Raw genomic sequence first — 16,758 nt, forward strand, 5'->3', positions numbered from 1 at the left:
GAAGAGGTTTGTTATGTAAATTCCAGTAGGCCTTGTTCTGTTTATATTCCACTGAACAGTTTAACATTGTCTGCTGTGTCACTGAGACATGTTGCAATAAATTATAGAACCTGTGGAAGCAGGCCATTTGTCCCATTGAGTCCACACCGAACCTCCAAAGAACGTGATTCCTTGAAGGTGGAGTCACAGGTATTATGATCCTGGACTATACAAATAAATTTTTGTTATGATCTTGCTTTGGACCTGTACCTTTATTGACTAAGTGGGATCCCAGTCTTTTACTAAGAGAATAAAGACACAAGTTTCCATGTTTTGAACGAGGCAGTTATAAACTTGCTTGTACAAAATTAGAGCATCACTGCAATTTACAAAATATATATTAAATTGTATTCTAACATCCATGAATAACATTTTCCTTTTATTTGTGGGCATTCAAGCTAGACCAGCATCTAATGCCAGTCCCGAGTTGCTCTTGAGAAGGTAGCTTCTTGAACCAGTGCAGTCCATTTGCTGTCGGTATACTTTCAATGTTGCTAAGGAGGGAATTCCAGAATTTTGACCCAGTGACAGTGAAGGAACGATGGTACATTTCCAAGTCAAGATGATGAGTGGCTTTGATTGGAACTTGTAGGTGGTGTTCCCATGTATCTACTGCCCTTTTCTTTTGAAATGGTAGTGGGCATGTTTTTGGAAGGTGTTGTCTAACAATGTTTGGCAAATTTCTCCTGTGCATCTTGTAGATCATACACCCGACTGCTCAGGAATGTCAGTAGTGGAGTGACCTTTCTTCTGATAGTCAAAAGCCATTTATCACTCTTAGACCAGATGATGCCAACCTCTTGTATGGTGATTTGTCTGTATCATTGTCAGACAGTGGAGTAGACCATTCAGCCTGGACCCTCTACTGCTGTCTGGGGAAGAGAAGTCACACACTAGCAATTTTCTCAGAGGAAAAGAAATCTCATCTGCAACTTAAATTTTAATCAATTTTAAACTGTGTCTCTGGCCCTAGTCACATAGGGCAAAAATCCTCTCAGCGTCCACCAAATCAAATTATTATTTGGAATCATAATGACCTGGATTTCACCTCTATTTGGGAAACAAGCAGTACTGGTTTTTCGTTGCATGTACAATTTCACCATCTTTATGTGGGCTTTTGAAGTGTCACTTACCAGAAAGTCAAAAAAAATCCTTCTACAGGGAATCTGGGATTATTGTGAACAGGGAAAGTGTCAAATTGAAGAATACACCTGGGAGGCAACAATGAAATGTTTCTGGGCCTGGGGTGGTGAGCAAAGAGCTGTGTTAGGATGGCTCTCTGTCACATTCCTGAGCCAGGGAACTTCCCCAGCAGGAAGCAGGGAGAAGAATTGATTGTTGAATAGTGATGGGTGTGGATGTTTCTCCTCCTTGAGGCTCATAAACTTTCTTTGGATTTTGGAGACACATCAAACTTTATATCATCACCCACCCTGTGCCTGTCCCACAGTGGGTGGTTAGCGATGCCAAATAGTGCAATCCTCAATTAAGTTATGTAAGTGCAGCTGCATCTTGATGTTTTCAGTATCAACCGTCAATCAGATTTTTGGATTTAAGGTTTTTAACCTGCTTGAAAAAAATTGAAAATGGACATATGGTAATCTTCTAAAGTCTGTGCTTGCTTTATTTACCCATTTCCTGAATTAACTTGAGCACCCATCATTAGGTCCAACTTACTTAGTTCACTAAGAATAGCTAATGAGATAATACTAAATAATAATATGGATTTGGTTGTTCCAGTAATATGTAAATTTTCAATGCTCAGTCTTATCTTCTAGGTCTAGAAGATATTCCTTAGTACATTACAGACAAGGTGACACATAAAATAATTTCAGGTTTTACTTGTGCACTAAAATACTTGTCCATTATTTAATGTTCCCACCTGAATTGTTCTGTTTTTGCTTGTTTGATTTTCCACACAGAGCAGGGCAAAGTGAATGAAGCAGAAAATCTCTTACAGAGCACTGTATACTACCAAAATCAGAGTGAGATGGAAGAGAGTGCAGAAAATGGAATGATTGTGCCTGATCTGCCAGAAACCACAAACCAGACAAGTCCCAGGTATGTGATATGTGATTCAGTGCTTAAATACAAAAGTACTTTAGTTTCTTATGTACAGAGAGATGGGTCTAGTTGTTAAGAAATACTGTAATTATTAGTATTTCAAATCTATATTCTTTCTATTTCCATGAACAACAATCATTTTGTATTCCTAGCCAAGAAATTAGAACGATAGCCAAAATGAATACAATATAGACATGACAGAATTGTTTAAAAAATGGCTTTAGAATTATTCTTCTGAAGATGCCACCCCAATTTTGAATGAAAAGAACAAATATAAAAGTAAAATAAAATAAAGGATTGCAGATGCTGGAAATCTGAAATAAAAGCCAATGAAAACTCAGCAGGCTTGGCAGCATCTGTGGAGACTGCACAGAATTAATGTTTTGAGTCCTCTTTCAGAAGGGTTACTGGACTTGACATGTTCATTCTGCATTGTTGCCACAGATGCTACCAGACCTGCTGAATATAAAAGTCATATCTAAGTGGAAATTTAATTGGTTGTGCTGAGTTCTGGTCAGCTCAGGCACAGCTGAGATGAAGGATCTGTAATCCAGCAGCAAATTATCCCCAGATTATCCTTCAGCAAAATCCAGTTCAGCAGGTTGCAAAAACCTGTTTCTGGTAACCTTCCGTAAACATTTAAAATGTTGATGTTTACAATTAAAATATTGCACACAACCTTAAGTTCTAATGTGTAATTCAAGTTTCAGGCACAGGAAATTAAATGTCAAACTGTGCAAATCAGGGAAATCGACTGACTTGAAGGGTTTGATAATTAAGTTTGGATTGAAGGAGGGAGCTAAACAAAGGAGCAGTTTTGAGGGCTGTTGCGCACAATGACAGTGTCCCTACTTCTCGACCAGTAGGCTCCAGTTCAAATTCCATCTCCCCCTGAAATGTGTAACAGTAGCTCTGAACAGGTTGATTGAAAAGTAAAAATAGGGGGGCTGTTTTGAGATTGGTAGTCACAAAGGTATGGGCTTCCTGAACTTCCTGCACTTTTTAACTGTAGGACACCTTTCAACATTTTTTAATGTAGGGTTTGTGTCCATAGAACATAGAAAAGTACAGCACAGAACAGGCCCTTCAGCCCACAATGTTGTGCCAAGGATTAATCCTAATCTAAAAGAAAATAACCTAACCTATGCACCCCTCAGTTCAGTGCTGTCCATGTGCATGTCCAGCAGGCGCTTATATATCCCTAATGACTCTGCTTCCACCACCACCGCTGGTAATGCATTCCATGCATTCACAATTCTCATGTAAAGAACCTACCTCTGACGTCTCCTCTATACCTTCCTCCTAACACCTTAAAACTATGACCCCTCGTGGCAGTCAATCCTGCCCTGGGGAAAGATCTCTGGCTATTGACTCTATTCATGCCTCTTATTACTCTGTGTACCTTGATCAGGTCACCATTCTTCCTCCTTCTCTCCAGAGAGAAAAGTTCGGGGTTAGTCAACCTCTCTTCATAAGATAAGCTTTCCAGCCCAGGCAACATCCTTCTTTGCACCCTCTCCAAAGCCTCTGTATTTTTCCTATAATAGGGTGACCAGAACTGGACACATTATTCCAAGTGTGGTCTCACCAGGGTCTTGTAGAGCTGCAGCAAAACCTCACAGCTCTTAAGCTCATTCCCCCTGTTAATGAAAGCCAAGACACCATTTGCATTCTTAACAACCCTATCCACTTGGGTGGCAATTTTGAGGGATCTGCGCACTTGAATACCAAGATCCCGCTGTTCCTCCACACTGCCAAGAATCCTGTCTTTAATCCTATATTCAGCATTCTAGTTTGACCTTCCAAAATGCATCACTTTGCATTTATCCAGGTTGAACTCCATCTGCCATTTCTCAGCCCAGTTCTGCATCCTGTCAATATCAGCCTGCAACAGCCCTCAATACTATCAACGGCACTTCCAACCTTTGTATCATCGGTGAATTTACTAAACCACTCCTCAACCTCCTCATCCAAGTCATTTATAAAAACTACAAAGAGCAGAGGCCCAAGGACAGAGCCCTGCAGGACACCACACTGACTTCCAGGCAGAATTCTTTCCATCTACAACCACTTTCTACCTTCTTTCAGCCAACCAATTCTGAATCCAGATAGCCAAATCTCCCTGTATCCCATACCTCCTGACTTCATGAATGAGTCTACCATGGGGAACTTTATCAAATGCCTTGCTGAAGTCCATATACACTGCATCCACTGCTCGACCTTCATCTATCTGTCTCGTCGCCTCCTCAAGGAACTCAATAAGATTTGTGAGGCATGACCTGCCCCTCACAAAGCCATGTTGACTGCTTTTAATCACATTATGCTTTTCCAAATAGTCATAAATCCTACCCCTCAGAATTATTTCCAGAACCTTGCTGACCATGGACATAAGGCTGACTGGTTTGTAATTGCCAAGGATTTCCCTATTACCCTTCTTGAAAAGAGGACCAACATTCACCTCCCTCCAAACTGCTGATTCCTGTGGAGAGTGAGGAAGCAAAGATCTTCACCAGCGGCTTAGCAACCTTTTTTCCCGCTTCCGGGAGCAACCTAGGATAAATGTGGTCTGGCCCTGGGGACTTACCAATCTGAATGTTTGTCAAAATTTCCAGCACATCAACTTGCTCAATCTCGATCCGTTCAAGCCTGTTTCCCGGCTACTCAAAAGGTCTCATTCACAACAAGGTTTCTTTCCTTAGTGAAAACTGAAGCCCTATCTGCTCAGACACCACGCACATGTTCCCTATGCGATCCCTGACTGGCCCTACCTTCTCCCTGATCATTCTCTTATTCCTCACGTATGAGTAAAATGCCTTTTGGTTCTCCCTAATCCTTCCCACGAAGCCTTTTTCCTGCCCCCTCCTGGCTCTCCTCATTCCATTTCTGAGCTCCTTTCTAGCAAGCCTGTAATCCCCTATAGCTGTGCTAGATCCTTGCCAACTCCACCTTACGTAAGCTGCCTTCTTCCTTTAGACGAGAAGCTCCGTTCTCGTCATCCAAGGCTCTTTAGTTTTACCCCTTCTTCCCTGTCTCAGAGGAACAAATTTATGCATCACTCGCAACAACTGCTCCTTAAACATTTTGTACATTTCCAATATGCCCTTTTTGTGGAATAATTGCTCCCAATCTGTACTTCCCAACTCCCGTCTGATAGCGTCCATAGTCAACTTTATTGACAGGCTGGCTGCTTGTTAGCTGGAGATACTGTGGCATAAGAGTGCAACTGAGCTTGAGTGTGAGCAGGCAGGCCCAGTTCAGCGTAGGAGGGATAATGGGGAAGAAGGTAAGTATTCTCACACAAGAGGTTAGATAGTTGCTAAGCTCAGTGTGAGGATGGCAGTGGCCATTGGTGGTGATGGATGAGGAGGCCCAATTGCAGACTGGAGCACAGGTTGTGATGGGCGGTTTACTGATAAGCTCCTCGCAGCCTAGAGGAATCATTCCATCTCCTCTTGGTCTGCAACCAAGGCTGACATAAGAACTTCAGCTCTTCTTACTCCTTGCACCTGCCAGGTGCCCTGACTCCCAGGGAAACAGTGAGGAGAAAGTGAGGACTGCAGATGCTGGAGATCAGAGCTGAAAATGTGTTGCTGGAAAAGCGCAGCAGGTCAGGCAGCATCCAAGGAACAGGAGATTCGACGTTTCGGGCATAAGCCTGAAAGAAGGGCTTATGCCCGAAACGTCGAATCTCCTGTGCCTTGGATGCTGCCTGACCTGCTGCACTTTTCCAGCAACACATTTTCAGCTCCCAGGGAGACAGGCCAACTACGTTTAAGAACAAAATTACTGCAGAAATGAATGTTACCTTTTGATGTACTTAATGACGAACAACACTGTTCCTCCACCCCCCCCCCCCCCCACTACCTATCCCTGATCCCACCTGTTAAAACTGTTTGTCATTGAAGTCATTTGAGTTTCTGAGTCAAATGTTTAGCTGTTTACTGTCCTTTGGAACAATGTTTTGGTAGTTGAAGTTGCCCCAACAATATCACCTTTGTGTCTGTTTTAACATTTTTAAAATATTTTGTGATCTCAATTCCAACGTTGACTGTACAAGCATCTAAAAGGCATTGACATTTAGAACATGACACAAACTTCAGTGATTTGGATGTAAAAATTATAGATAACAACAAATGATTAATGTCTGAGGTTGAAATCCTTTTCTTGCCTGTGAATAAGTGTGGGACTTGAGGTGGGTGCCATTTTCAGGTAAACTGTTCTGTTCTGTTAGTTATTCCTACGTCACTAAGGAGTAAATTGTCAGCAGGGACAAACATTCTGAGTTGTTTGAAGCCTACCTGTGGTGGTGCACCAATAGACACAGAAGGACAGTATATCGCAGAAGAAAAATGGAGGAAGCTAAATTGAGTTAGATAGATTTATCAATGAACTTTGCTTCTGGTCATGAGAATGTAAAGTTTCTTATTTTAGTTAACATAGTATAACATTTAATATTACCTTCATAGTTCCAGTATGGAAATAGGACGTCAGCTGGCAATCATTGGAGATGAACTTAATCATCAAAAGAACAGAGAATTTCAAGGTGTGCAGGCATACCTTTTTCTCCCATCTGAAAATGGATATGAGCCCTTCTGTAGAGTTGCTGAAAGGTAAGTTTCCAACTATGTTGTCCAGATTTGTCGTATAAATCTAATAACTAGCAGTGGTTCATCTGAACGCTATTTGTTACAAGTTCTGGTATCCAGGTCACCAGCAGAATAGTCCCAATACTAAGTTCACTAAGTGACTGTTTCTGTGCTGTCCATCTCTGTGACTCTACTGCCAAGTAGAGCTTATTGTGATAAAATTATTTCAGCTCCTGTACTACATTCACTAATTTAAGCAGAAACTTCAATCTCCAGGTTTTGTTGTGGTTGGGTAGAATTATCAAACAAATATCCTGGCAATGACATCAGAATTTTGAGAAGCAGCCTTTGGTACAGGTTTCTGTGAAAATTAGAACCAGATAAAGGCCAGAGTCCGGATTTGGGCTGTGATCTTGCGTAAAGAAACACAAGGTTCTCCGAGATCAGTTTGCAGCAGGTGCCAGTTGATATGGAGGTTTAGAGCTGCATGAGTACACCAGGCAGAGGAGGAGTGAATGCTTTTTTAAAACCAGAGCTGATCATACTGTATTATGAGATGTTAGAGCGGTTGGATGAAGGGACCTCTGGGCAAGTTATGTCATCAGAACTGTTGTGGATAGAGTGAAGAAACTTCAGCAGGGATGTGCCTTTTTAGTGATAATTGTTTTCATAGAACTCTGATGGAGTGAAGTTGTTGTCAGGGGCTACTAAATGATCAAATCTTGTGTTACGAACAGTAACACAAAGGAGGATAGAATTATGAGTTACTTTGGGATGGCACATAGGATCATGTGTCCCAACAGGGCTTCCTGACAAATCTGTGATATTTTTTCTCTCTGGATCCAGCTATCTCATGTATTATTCATGGTTTCTATTGAATGTATTTTGTTTTGTCAGTTCATGTTTAATTTATTTTGGTTTCTATTTGAGTTTAACATTAAAAAACTTTCAAAAGTTAAATCTTGTTTGGTGATTTATTTTGCATAGGTTGGTTCTTTCAAGTTCTTGGTTTGCACAGGAATGGTAACATTTATCTAGTCTTTTGTTTGAGAACTGACTGCAGAGAAGGTGATCAATTGAACCTGTAGCTATCCTCTCAGAACAAGTAAGGAATGGGGAGACTGAGGGAAAGAATAAAAGTATCTGGTCAATGAAAGGAAGGAACATGAAAGATTAAAGTAAACTTTGAAAATATTTTTAAAATGAATATTGTGTTAGTTTACAACTAGGAGATATAAAAAAACATTGAAAAAAGATTATGCAATGCTAACTAATCAAATGTAATAGTTTTTTTGTGTTAAAAGTGTATCAATTCCTACAACACAGATTATATGACAATGGAATCAACTGGACCCAAACAATTGCTCTGCTGAGTCTCAGCTACAAAATGGTGACTTACGTCTATCGGAGAGCAGTTATGGGGTGTTTTGGCAAAGCTACAAAATCTGTTGCAAAGATTATTACAAAGAACCAAGTTGCTCAATGGATTATTGAACAAGGTGGCTGGGTAAGTATATATGTGGTGTGATGGGAATGTGTTGATCTGAGTGGATTTATGTCATGTTCAAAATGTTTCAACTCTTTGCCCTTCATCTTTATTCTAAGTCGAGAAATTCAGAATTAAACAAAGCCAGAAGACAGTGTGTTATAAAATTACGCAAGAAATATTAATTTTAATTGAATTTGTAAGGGGTGGATTTGAAGAAATCCTGCCAAACACAAATGTTTCATTTGCATTGCTGAAGGTGTAGTGATCTCAAATATTAGAATATTTGTATTCATATTTATAATTTGTAGAAGGGGGATTTGCATTTGAAAGGGAAGCAGCAGAATTGGAAAAGCTACATGATTTAAACTTGAAGAGTAAAGGAGCTCTGCTTAACTACACATTCAAACAATTTCCATTATCGCTTTTCTTCCCAGAATCTATTATTTTACTCACCTTCACATTAGACTTTATGCGCTGTCTGGCAAGTCATTTATTAAAACATCTTTCTCTGTGATCTGTACCCAGCTTATCCATTATGGTTAAGGGCAGGCAAAATAAAATATACCCCATTTTCTCTAGAGTGTGGGAGGCTGAGGGGTGACCTTATTGAGGTTTATAAAATCATGAGGGGCATGGATAGGGTAAATAGACAAAGTCTTTTCCCTGGACTGGAGGAGTCAAGAACTAGAGGGCATAGGTTTAAGGTGAGAGGGGAAGGCTTTAAAAGGGACCTAAGGGGTAATGTTTTCACACAGAGGGTGGTATGTGTATGGAATGAGCTGCCAGAGGAAGTGGTGGAGGCTGGTACAATTGCAACATTTAAAAGGCATCTGGATGGGTATATGAATAGGAAGGGTTTAGAGAGATATGGGCCAAGTGTGGCAAATGGGATTAGATTTATCTCAGATATCTGGTCATCATGGACGAGTTTGACTTATGACTCTACAAGAACTGAAATATTCTTTATTTTGTCAAAACAAATTGACATGGAAGTTATTTAATCAATATTGAATAAGTGTAATTCAGCACATGAAAAGAGAAGCCTCTACTGTTTTAGCAGCATTTGTACGTAAGTGTAATACTAACAGTTATGTTGTGGATACTAATGTTTGAAATCCTGAGGCCTATTCAGTTATTAAATTTTTGAATCCCTTTCCCACAGTTCACAATGTGCTACTCTGAGGTGTCAATGGAAATTAGCTCCATTTCTACTGTGATTCTGTTTTATTAGTGTGTTTATGATCCTGTACTTCTTTAAATTTTGATCACCATTATTACATTAAATGCTGTGTCAAGTAAACAGCTTGGCAATGTACACTACATGGGCTTGCTCCAAACCCCAGTCCTGGTGAAGGGTTAAGCTCGGAACATTGACTGTCTTGTTGCTCAGATGCTGTCTGACCTGCGGTACTTTTTCCAGTGTTTCACTTTATCGACTCTGACTTCTCCAGCATCTGCAGTCCTCACTGTCTCCTAATGTACCCTGCATCCAGACTTTGTGTATGTGTGTACATTATATAAGGCATTTCTGCAGTAAAATGATAGTAGAATACAAAGTTGAAATGAACCCTGCCTCTAATTACAGTCATGATTTGGAGGAGCCGGTGTTGAACTGGGGTGGATAAAGTTAAAAATCACACAACTCCAAGTTATAGTCCAACAGGTTTCCAAATAAACTACAGGGTTTAAACATTTTAATATGATTAACAGAGGCAAAAAATTGCAATTTCTTTTGTATAATAAAAGCGAATTTTACTGGTTTACTAGTCACATACCTTTTTTTTCATGCTATTATCACAGAAAGAAAAAAGAACTTGCACCTCTCATAGCCTTTGGACATTCCAAAGTACCTGACAGCCAATGAAATTTAGTCACTGTTACGGAGACATGCAGCAGTCTCTGTTGCTATTTGGCTAGTGGCTCACACTAAAGACATAACAAATAACAATTAGATAAATAATCAAATCCTTTTCCCACGAAGCCTTTACAGAAAGGACTTTTGCCTTTGCAATAAATTACAGCTTCCTTCATCGTCAATTTCTGCAATCTTTACCGTAAATGCAGCATTTCATGTCCTAACAGACTTAATTTTTCTTTCAAATTTTCCTGAACTTATTCTGTTTCAACTTGTTGAGATTAGCTTTTTTTAAAAACTATCAAATGCCATTCCATCTGATTATTCCATCTACTTTTTAATATTTATATCTGTGTTTACGATTTGTGTTATGACCACTCTTTGCTAATATTCTCACATTGTTTGCATTACCTGCTCATATTTCTTTCCTTTCCAAAAACCAGATCAAACATTCGCTCCTTCCCTGTTTAACTAGAAACCATACTGAAATTTAAGTAGAGCAATTGCTCACTGGTGTTTTATTAACACCTGCTGCATAATCCTAACACCAGAGGCTGTGGCTTGTAGCAGATGCTTTGGTGACTGTAGATTGTTTCTCTTTCTCTCTTGTTTTACAGACCACTGCCTTGTCCGTTGAGAATGCCAACCTGAAGTGGCTGTTTGGAATTCTAGTGGCTGTCATGCTGGGTGTGGTGGTTGCCCAAAGATTTGTAAACCATGAATAGTTCCATGTGCTGTGCTGGATCGTCAAAGCTGGTCTTAGACCAAGCAGCATATCTGCTGATTACTTCACCCTGGTGGTGGATATTTTTTATTATCAAGTTTGAATATTAGAAATAATGTTTTTCAAATATTTTTGCTTTGGATATTTAAGTTTTTTTTGGGAAAAGTGCTGGGCCACTCTTACATTTTCTAAACTTTAATAATATAATGATGTAATTGAATATATGACTGTTGCTGATAACTGTCTAGGTTGATTGCCTTTGGGATATTTGCTATAGTTTTTCTTATATTGTACAAAATTATTGTGATGATCCTGGCAACACTGTCTTGAACTATACTATGAAAAAGAGCTATTATTACATAAGTATAAAAAGAATGGTCATCATTTCTAGTCAGAACTTTTATTTAGTGAAATTTTCTTGTTTGGTATTGATGTAACATGATCTGCCCATTTGATGCAGGTATTAACTTGTTTGGATCAATACATCCATCCAGTAGGGTATACCATAAAAAATAAAAGCAAGACACCTCAGATGCTCGAAATCTGAAATAAAAGCAGAAAGTGTTGAAGAAACTGAACAGGTCTGGCAGCATCTGTGAAGAGAGACACATAATACAATCTTTGCACTCAAAATGTTAACTTTGTTTCTTTCTGTACAGACATTGATCAACTTACTGAGTTTCTCCAGCACTTTCCGTTTTATGCCATTCAAACAAATTAAAGCCAGTTTTTAAATCCATTAACCAATGAGAACAATACTGGTGTGGTTTGAGATAAGGACAGAATCTAATCTCCCTTTTTTAAAGTTGTTGAGCATTTATTGCCCATTCATTCAAAGATGGTGATGAGTTGACATCTTGAGCAGCTCCAATTCCCATGGGTTAAGTATACACACATTAGGAAAAGAGTTAGAATCATGGTCCCAATAATCATCATTTTAACTTCTGAGTGTGGTAACTGGTTGCAGGCAGCCAAGGAACTCATGAATATGCAAAATTTGGGATTCTGTGATATAAATAGAATGTGGTTTTAACTCCAGGCTGGACTTAAAGATAAACCTCGCAGTAAAAGCTGGTTGCTAGGCAGCAGTAGGGCCAGATGATAGGGGTGTAAGAAAAGGAAATGTAATATTTTCCTTGTGGATCAGGAACCAAGACTCCAAGGAACCGTTGGTCCATCTGTGCCAGACTTCCTTCCCATCACTACTTATTGCAGGGAGCTGCTTCCTTGTGTCCCCAGCAGCTGTCTCCTGCCATTCTAAATCACACTGATCATTGATTGTCTACTTAATCATTCCTACCAGGTTTGACCTGGAGTCCAATCTTGATTAGGTAATTGAAGTTCAAGAGATATAATCTCTCCAGGTTCCCCCTTAAGCTACAAAATATGCTTTATGCTTGGTCCTCACACATAGATCTTGAGGTAAAATCAGGATGATTATCACGCACTAATATCACACAATCTGATTTCACCAGAGAAAAGCTAGAAAAAAAAACTTAGAGACTTGAAATCAGCTTGGTTAACGCAATCTCTCATTGCAAATTTGAACTGTTTAACCCTATGGCTGTGTAAAATAATGGATATTTGAGAGAATACAAATGCAACTATTAAAATCAGCTATGGGTCAAAACAAAGAAAACCAGCCAAGGAATCCATATACAACAAAAACAAGCAGCATTATTGTAAAGATAACTTGGAATAGTGTTTGCTTAAGTGTGGTAGGGTTATAGTATTTTAGTTGATGTTTTTTGTGAGCCCTATAAGTAAAAAAAATTCTGTTGTGATGTTATGTATTGTTTTGTTGTACTAAATTTTCACTCTCCCACTGAACACCATCTCTTTCCGCCTCACCTCCTGAAATCTACTTATTTTGCTTAGCATTTCATACAAGATGAATGAGTAATGAAGTCAAGTGAGAGAACATCAGGATGCAAGCTACAAGCTAAGCTTCCCTTCCTCTTAGAATCTCCAGGCTTTTAAAATGCCAACATTGCACATTGGCTTCTCTCATCTGCTCTCTCTACTTTTTAAACTTTCAGTGAAATCCTGTCTATGTCTTTTAAAAAACAACAATTGACGTGGTGATTACTGAACTTGGTTCTGAAGATCGCTGATGCATCTTAAATATTCTAAGTTCCTTGATGAAATAAAATGAAGGTTTCCCTAGTCCTAGAGGACCACTCTCTTTCGAGAAAGACAACTGTTGGTGAGTTGAATTTGAGAACCACCTTGCTTCAGGAGAGGGATGAGATTGAGAAGACAGAGCCTTTTATGGTGACCTCGCCTGGAACAAGAATTGAATCTATATTGTTAGTGCCACTCTGCATCACAAATAACTATTCAGCCAGTTGACCCAAGTCACCTCAATATTTTCTTTTATACAATATTGAAAGTGTAATAGTTTGTAAGCTGTGTCATTTATCTATCACTTACCTATTTACATCTTAACAAAGATGTTTATATACATGCATACCCTGTCTATGGAAAATTTACTTTACACTCTGTTGTCACACTTTTTGGCTAGCCTTTAGATTTTCATATTTTGAATGAGATAACCAAAGGGAGCCTGCTACCATGTAGTTGCACAATCCGGCCACCAGATAGCATTGTATTATCATTTCCCCCGCAACATTTTGAATATTTTTCCTCAATAACTGGAATTTCTAATGTCCAAAAAAAGCTTTTCTCAAGTGGAAATTGTTTGTTGTAATTGTCTATTTTCTATAAATGTAATGACTTATTTCCCAAACGCACATTGGTTAGTCATATCACCAATGTACCATCTGGCTGATATCTCTTTTTCAATTTGACTTTGTTTTAACATTAAAGCTTATGATCTTGAAGAATGTATAATTTGTCATCCATTTTGTAATGAAAATCGCATCATGGTCAGAGTATGTAAGTTGTTTTATTGATTTTATCTACTATTTTATAATATGCTTCTAAACACCTGCATCTGCTATTTCTGTCCACTATTTCCAACATAACAGTTTTGTAAGTGCACCTTAGTTGGAAATACAGGAACTTGTTAAGGGTCACAATATCAGATGAACCTTCAAACCTTTCCTGACAAGTCAACATCTGATAGACTGGAAATTTGCCTTAAATTTAAAATTTAGCTTGTTCAAACTGCATTATTGACCAATTCATAGCATCTTAACAGTTGCACAAATCAATGAATCACAGTTCCTATATGTTTACTCATTCAAGTAAGTTGACTTTTGGAAAAATAATCAAAAATTAAAGTCAAATGGAGAAGTACATTAGCAATGTTGAATTAATAGATCTTTTATAAAATCAATATAATCTCTCTATTGTCTTTCTGCAACCCTCTATTGCAATAATCTTTTACATGGCAGTTTCAGGTGCGCCCAGCTTTAGTATCCTGAGCTCAGAAATTGCAATGTTAGTAAAGTGATTTCCAAACTTTGGTTTTGATTCATGTGTTGTACAAAATACATTTCTATTCCTGGATCTCTATTGGTCAGTCAGATCAACTCCTCCATTTCTGTTCCTTTCTTTTAAGCTCCTGATAACAGAAACAGTTATATCTACTATTGGAATGTGCTGTTCTTTCAGTTAATGTAAATTAAAGGATTATGGCATTCAGATGCACTGACTCTCATACATCTCACGTCACATTTCTATCGTAGTCCGAACTCAGGCACAGGCATAGAAAAGTTGCTTATGTTGGTTGGGATGAATATCTGAGAGTAGACTTGAAATAGTATCTTTGAACAAAGAACAAAGCAGCACAGGAACAGGGCCTTCACCCATTCAAGCCTGTGCCAACACATTTTGCCATTCTGTATTGAAACTGTCCCCACTTAGAAGATCCGTACATATGTATTCCCTTCTTATTTATGTATTTGTCCAAGTGTTTCTTGAATGCTGCTATTGTGCCTGCTTCCACTATCACCTCTGGCAGCACGTTCCAGGCACTCACCACCTTGCTCATCTCTTTTAAGATCCCCTTCCCCATATCTTGAACCTGTATCCCCTAGTAATTGACCCCTCCACTCTGGAAAAACCTCATACTTTCCACTCTATCCATGTCATTCATAATATTATAAACTTCTATCACACTGTCCCTTAACCTCCTGCGTTCCAGAGAAAACAAACACAGTCTATCCAACCTTTCTTCTTAGCTAAAATCTCCCATACCAGGCAACATCTTGGTGAAGCTTTTCTGTATCCTGTCCAAAGCATCCACATTCTTCTGGTAGTGTGGTGACCAGAACTGTATGCAATATTCCAATGTAAGCAATATGTGCTTGCTTCTCAATTCAAATAATACTGATCTGGAGCCTTCATCTAATAGGTGGAGTATTACCACCTGTAAATCAACAAAATTGTTCTCGCAGAAAGTTGTACAGTTAGATAAAATGTAAAATTACAAATTAATAATACGTTTATGGGTGTGTATTTGAATTTAGAGAAAATAGACATTGGAATTGATAGAGTACAGTCCTACTAGAATCTGCTATCCCATGTACCACCTGCCAAAATTTAATATATAAAAGCTCTTCATGCTACATCAAAATAGGCAATTTAGTCATGATTTTTTTCAATATAGGAAGAAAATGTTCTCCTTCAAAAACAAATCTCTGTTGTAGTTGAAAATTGCTGACTTTATGCAGTCATTATATTATCTCTTATAGAATGCAAACCAGTAGGTAATGCTAAATGAAGAAAATAATTGGGGTGATTTTAAATCGCAAGATGTGTGGGGTGGAATCTGGTCAGACCTTAAAGTGTAAATAAATCTAAGTTCTAGTGCCAACCCAACACTCCCACTTTTTTTATATATAAATGTTTTTATTGAAAATAAGATTTTAGGTTTTTTACAAAATTACAGAAAAAACAAAAAAAAATTGTAAAAACTACAGTTCAATAAATAACCAAGGAGAAAGAAGAAAAAAATAAATGGACAAAATAAAATTAAACCAAGTTATAACAAGGTAACAAATGATATTCAGTTAAATTACTGCACTCAGTGCAATCTCATCACAGCTCTCCACCACTGGGAGCAATAGTAAATAGACCCGTATTTGTTCAGGACTCTTCCTCCCAGGGGCACCCAAACCAGCGCAGTCCTCACGGATAAACAAAGGTCCTGAGTAATATAGCCAATGTATCTACATCAATATAATTCAAAAAGGACTGCCATGTTCTGTAAAACAATTCCGTTTTCTGGTGCACCACACTCAAAAGGAAGTCTAGGGTATGTGTTCCATGACTATCCTATGCCAACTTGAGAGTCCTGGGGGATTCTCCCACACCCAGCTCATTAAAATTCTCTTGTTCGCGCAAAAAGAAAGACTGCTAAACAATTTCTTCCCATACGTGTCCAAGGAGGGAAGATTTGGGAGACCCAGAAGGAGGGATACCGGATCCAACCTAACCTCAGTTCCCAGAACCTTTACTAAAGCACTCGCTCTGTCATCCCAATACCTGCAGATCTTGTGGGATGACCACAAGCAATGAGTAAGAGTACCTACCTCCATTTTGCATGTGGGGCACATTGGTGAACTCCTGTCTTGAATTTTACAAGCCGTTCTGGTGCAAGGTGAACCCTATGAAGTACCTTCAGTTGAATACCCTGGGTCCTATTACAAATCCTAGCATTTTCCCACTTATGATTTTAATGGAGTCACATGGAACTGTTGGGGCTGTGTGGTAGTTGAATTAAGGAGGTTACTTGGCAAATTAATTTATTTTATTCCTTCATGGCATAAGGATGTTGCTGCCTGGGTGAGCATTTATTTTCCATCCCTAATTGCCCAGAGGACAATTAAAAGTCAACCACATTGCTGTGGAGTTGCATGTAGGCTAAACCAGGTAAGGATGGCAGTTTCCTTTCCTCAAGGCCATTAGTGAACCAGATGAATGTTTTTTTCCTGACAATCAGCAATGGATTCATCATCATCTTTAGATTCTTAATTCCAGATGTTTAATGAATTCAAATTCCACCATCTGCTGTAATGGAATTTGAACCTGG

General features: G+C 38.7%; 1 protein-coding gene across 1 annotated transcript in view; it reads left to right on the forward strand.

Moving 5' to 3' along the window:
* Positions 1-13,610, forward strand: part of LOC132824737 (bcl-2 homologous antagonist/killer-like) — a 54,231-nt gene extending 40,621 nt beyond the window's left edge. Inside the window, exons 4-7 of the mRNA XM_060839418.1 lie at positions 1,962-2,100; positions 6,570-6,713; positions 8,016-8,196; positions 10,651-13,610. Coding sequence (XP_060695401.1) covers positions 1,962-2,100; positions 6,570-6,713; positions 8,016-8,196; positions 10,651-10,758 — 572 coding nt within the window. The 3' untranslated portion in view covers positions 10,759-13,610. The remainder of the gene's footprint in view (positions 1-1,961; positions 2,101-6,569; positions 6,714-8,015; positions 8,197-10,650) is intronic.
* The last annotated feature ends 3,148 nt before the right edge of the window (positions 13,611-16,758 follow it).

This window comes from Hemiscyllium ocellatum, chromosome 19, assembly GCF_020745735.1.
Source record: "Hemiscyllium ocellatum isolate sHemOce1 chromosome 19, sHemOce1.pat.X.cur, whole genome shotgun sequence".
In the NCBI taxonomy this organism is placed as follows: domain Eukaryota; kingdom Metazoa; phylum Chordata; class Chondrichthyes; order Orectolobiformes; family Hemiscylliidae; genus Hemiscyllium; species Hemiscyllium ocellatum.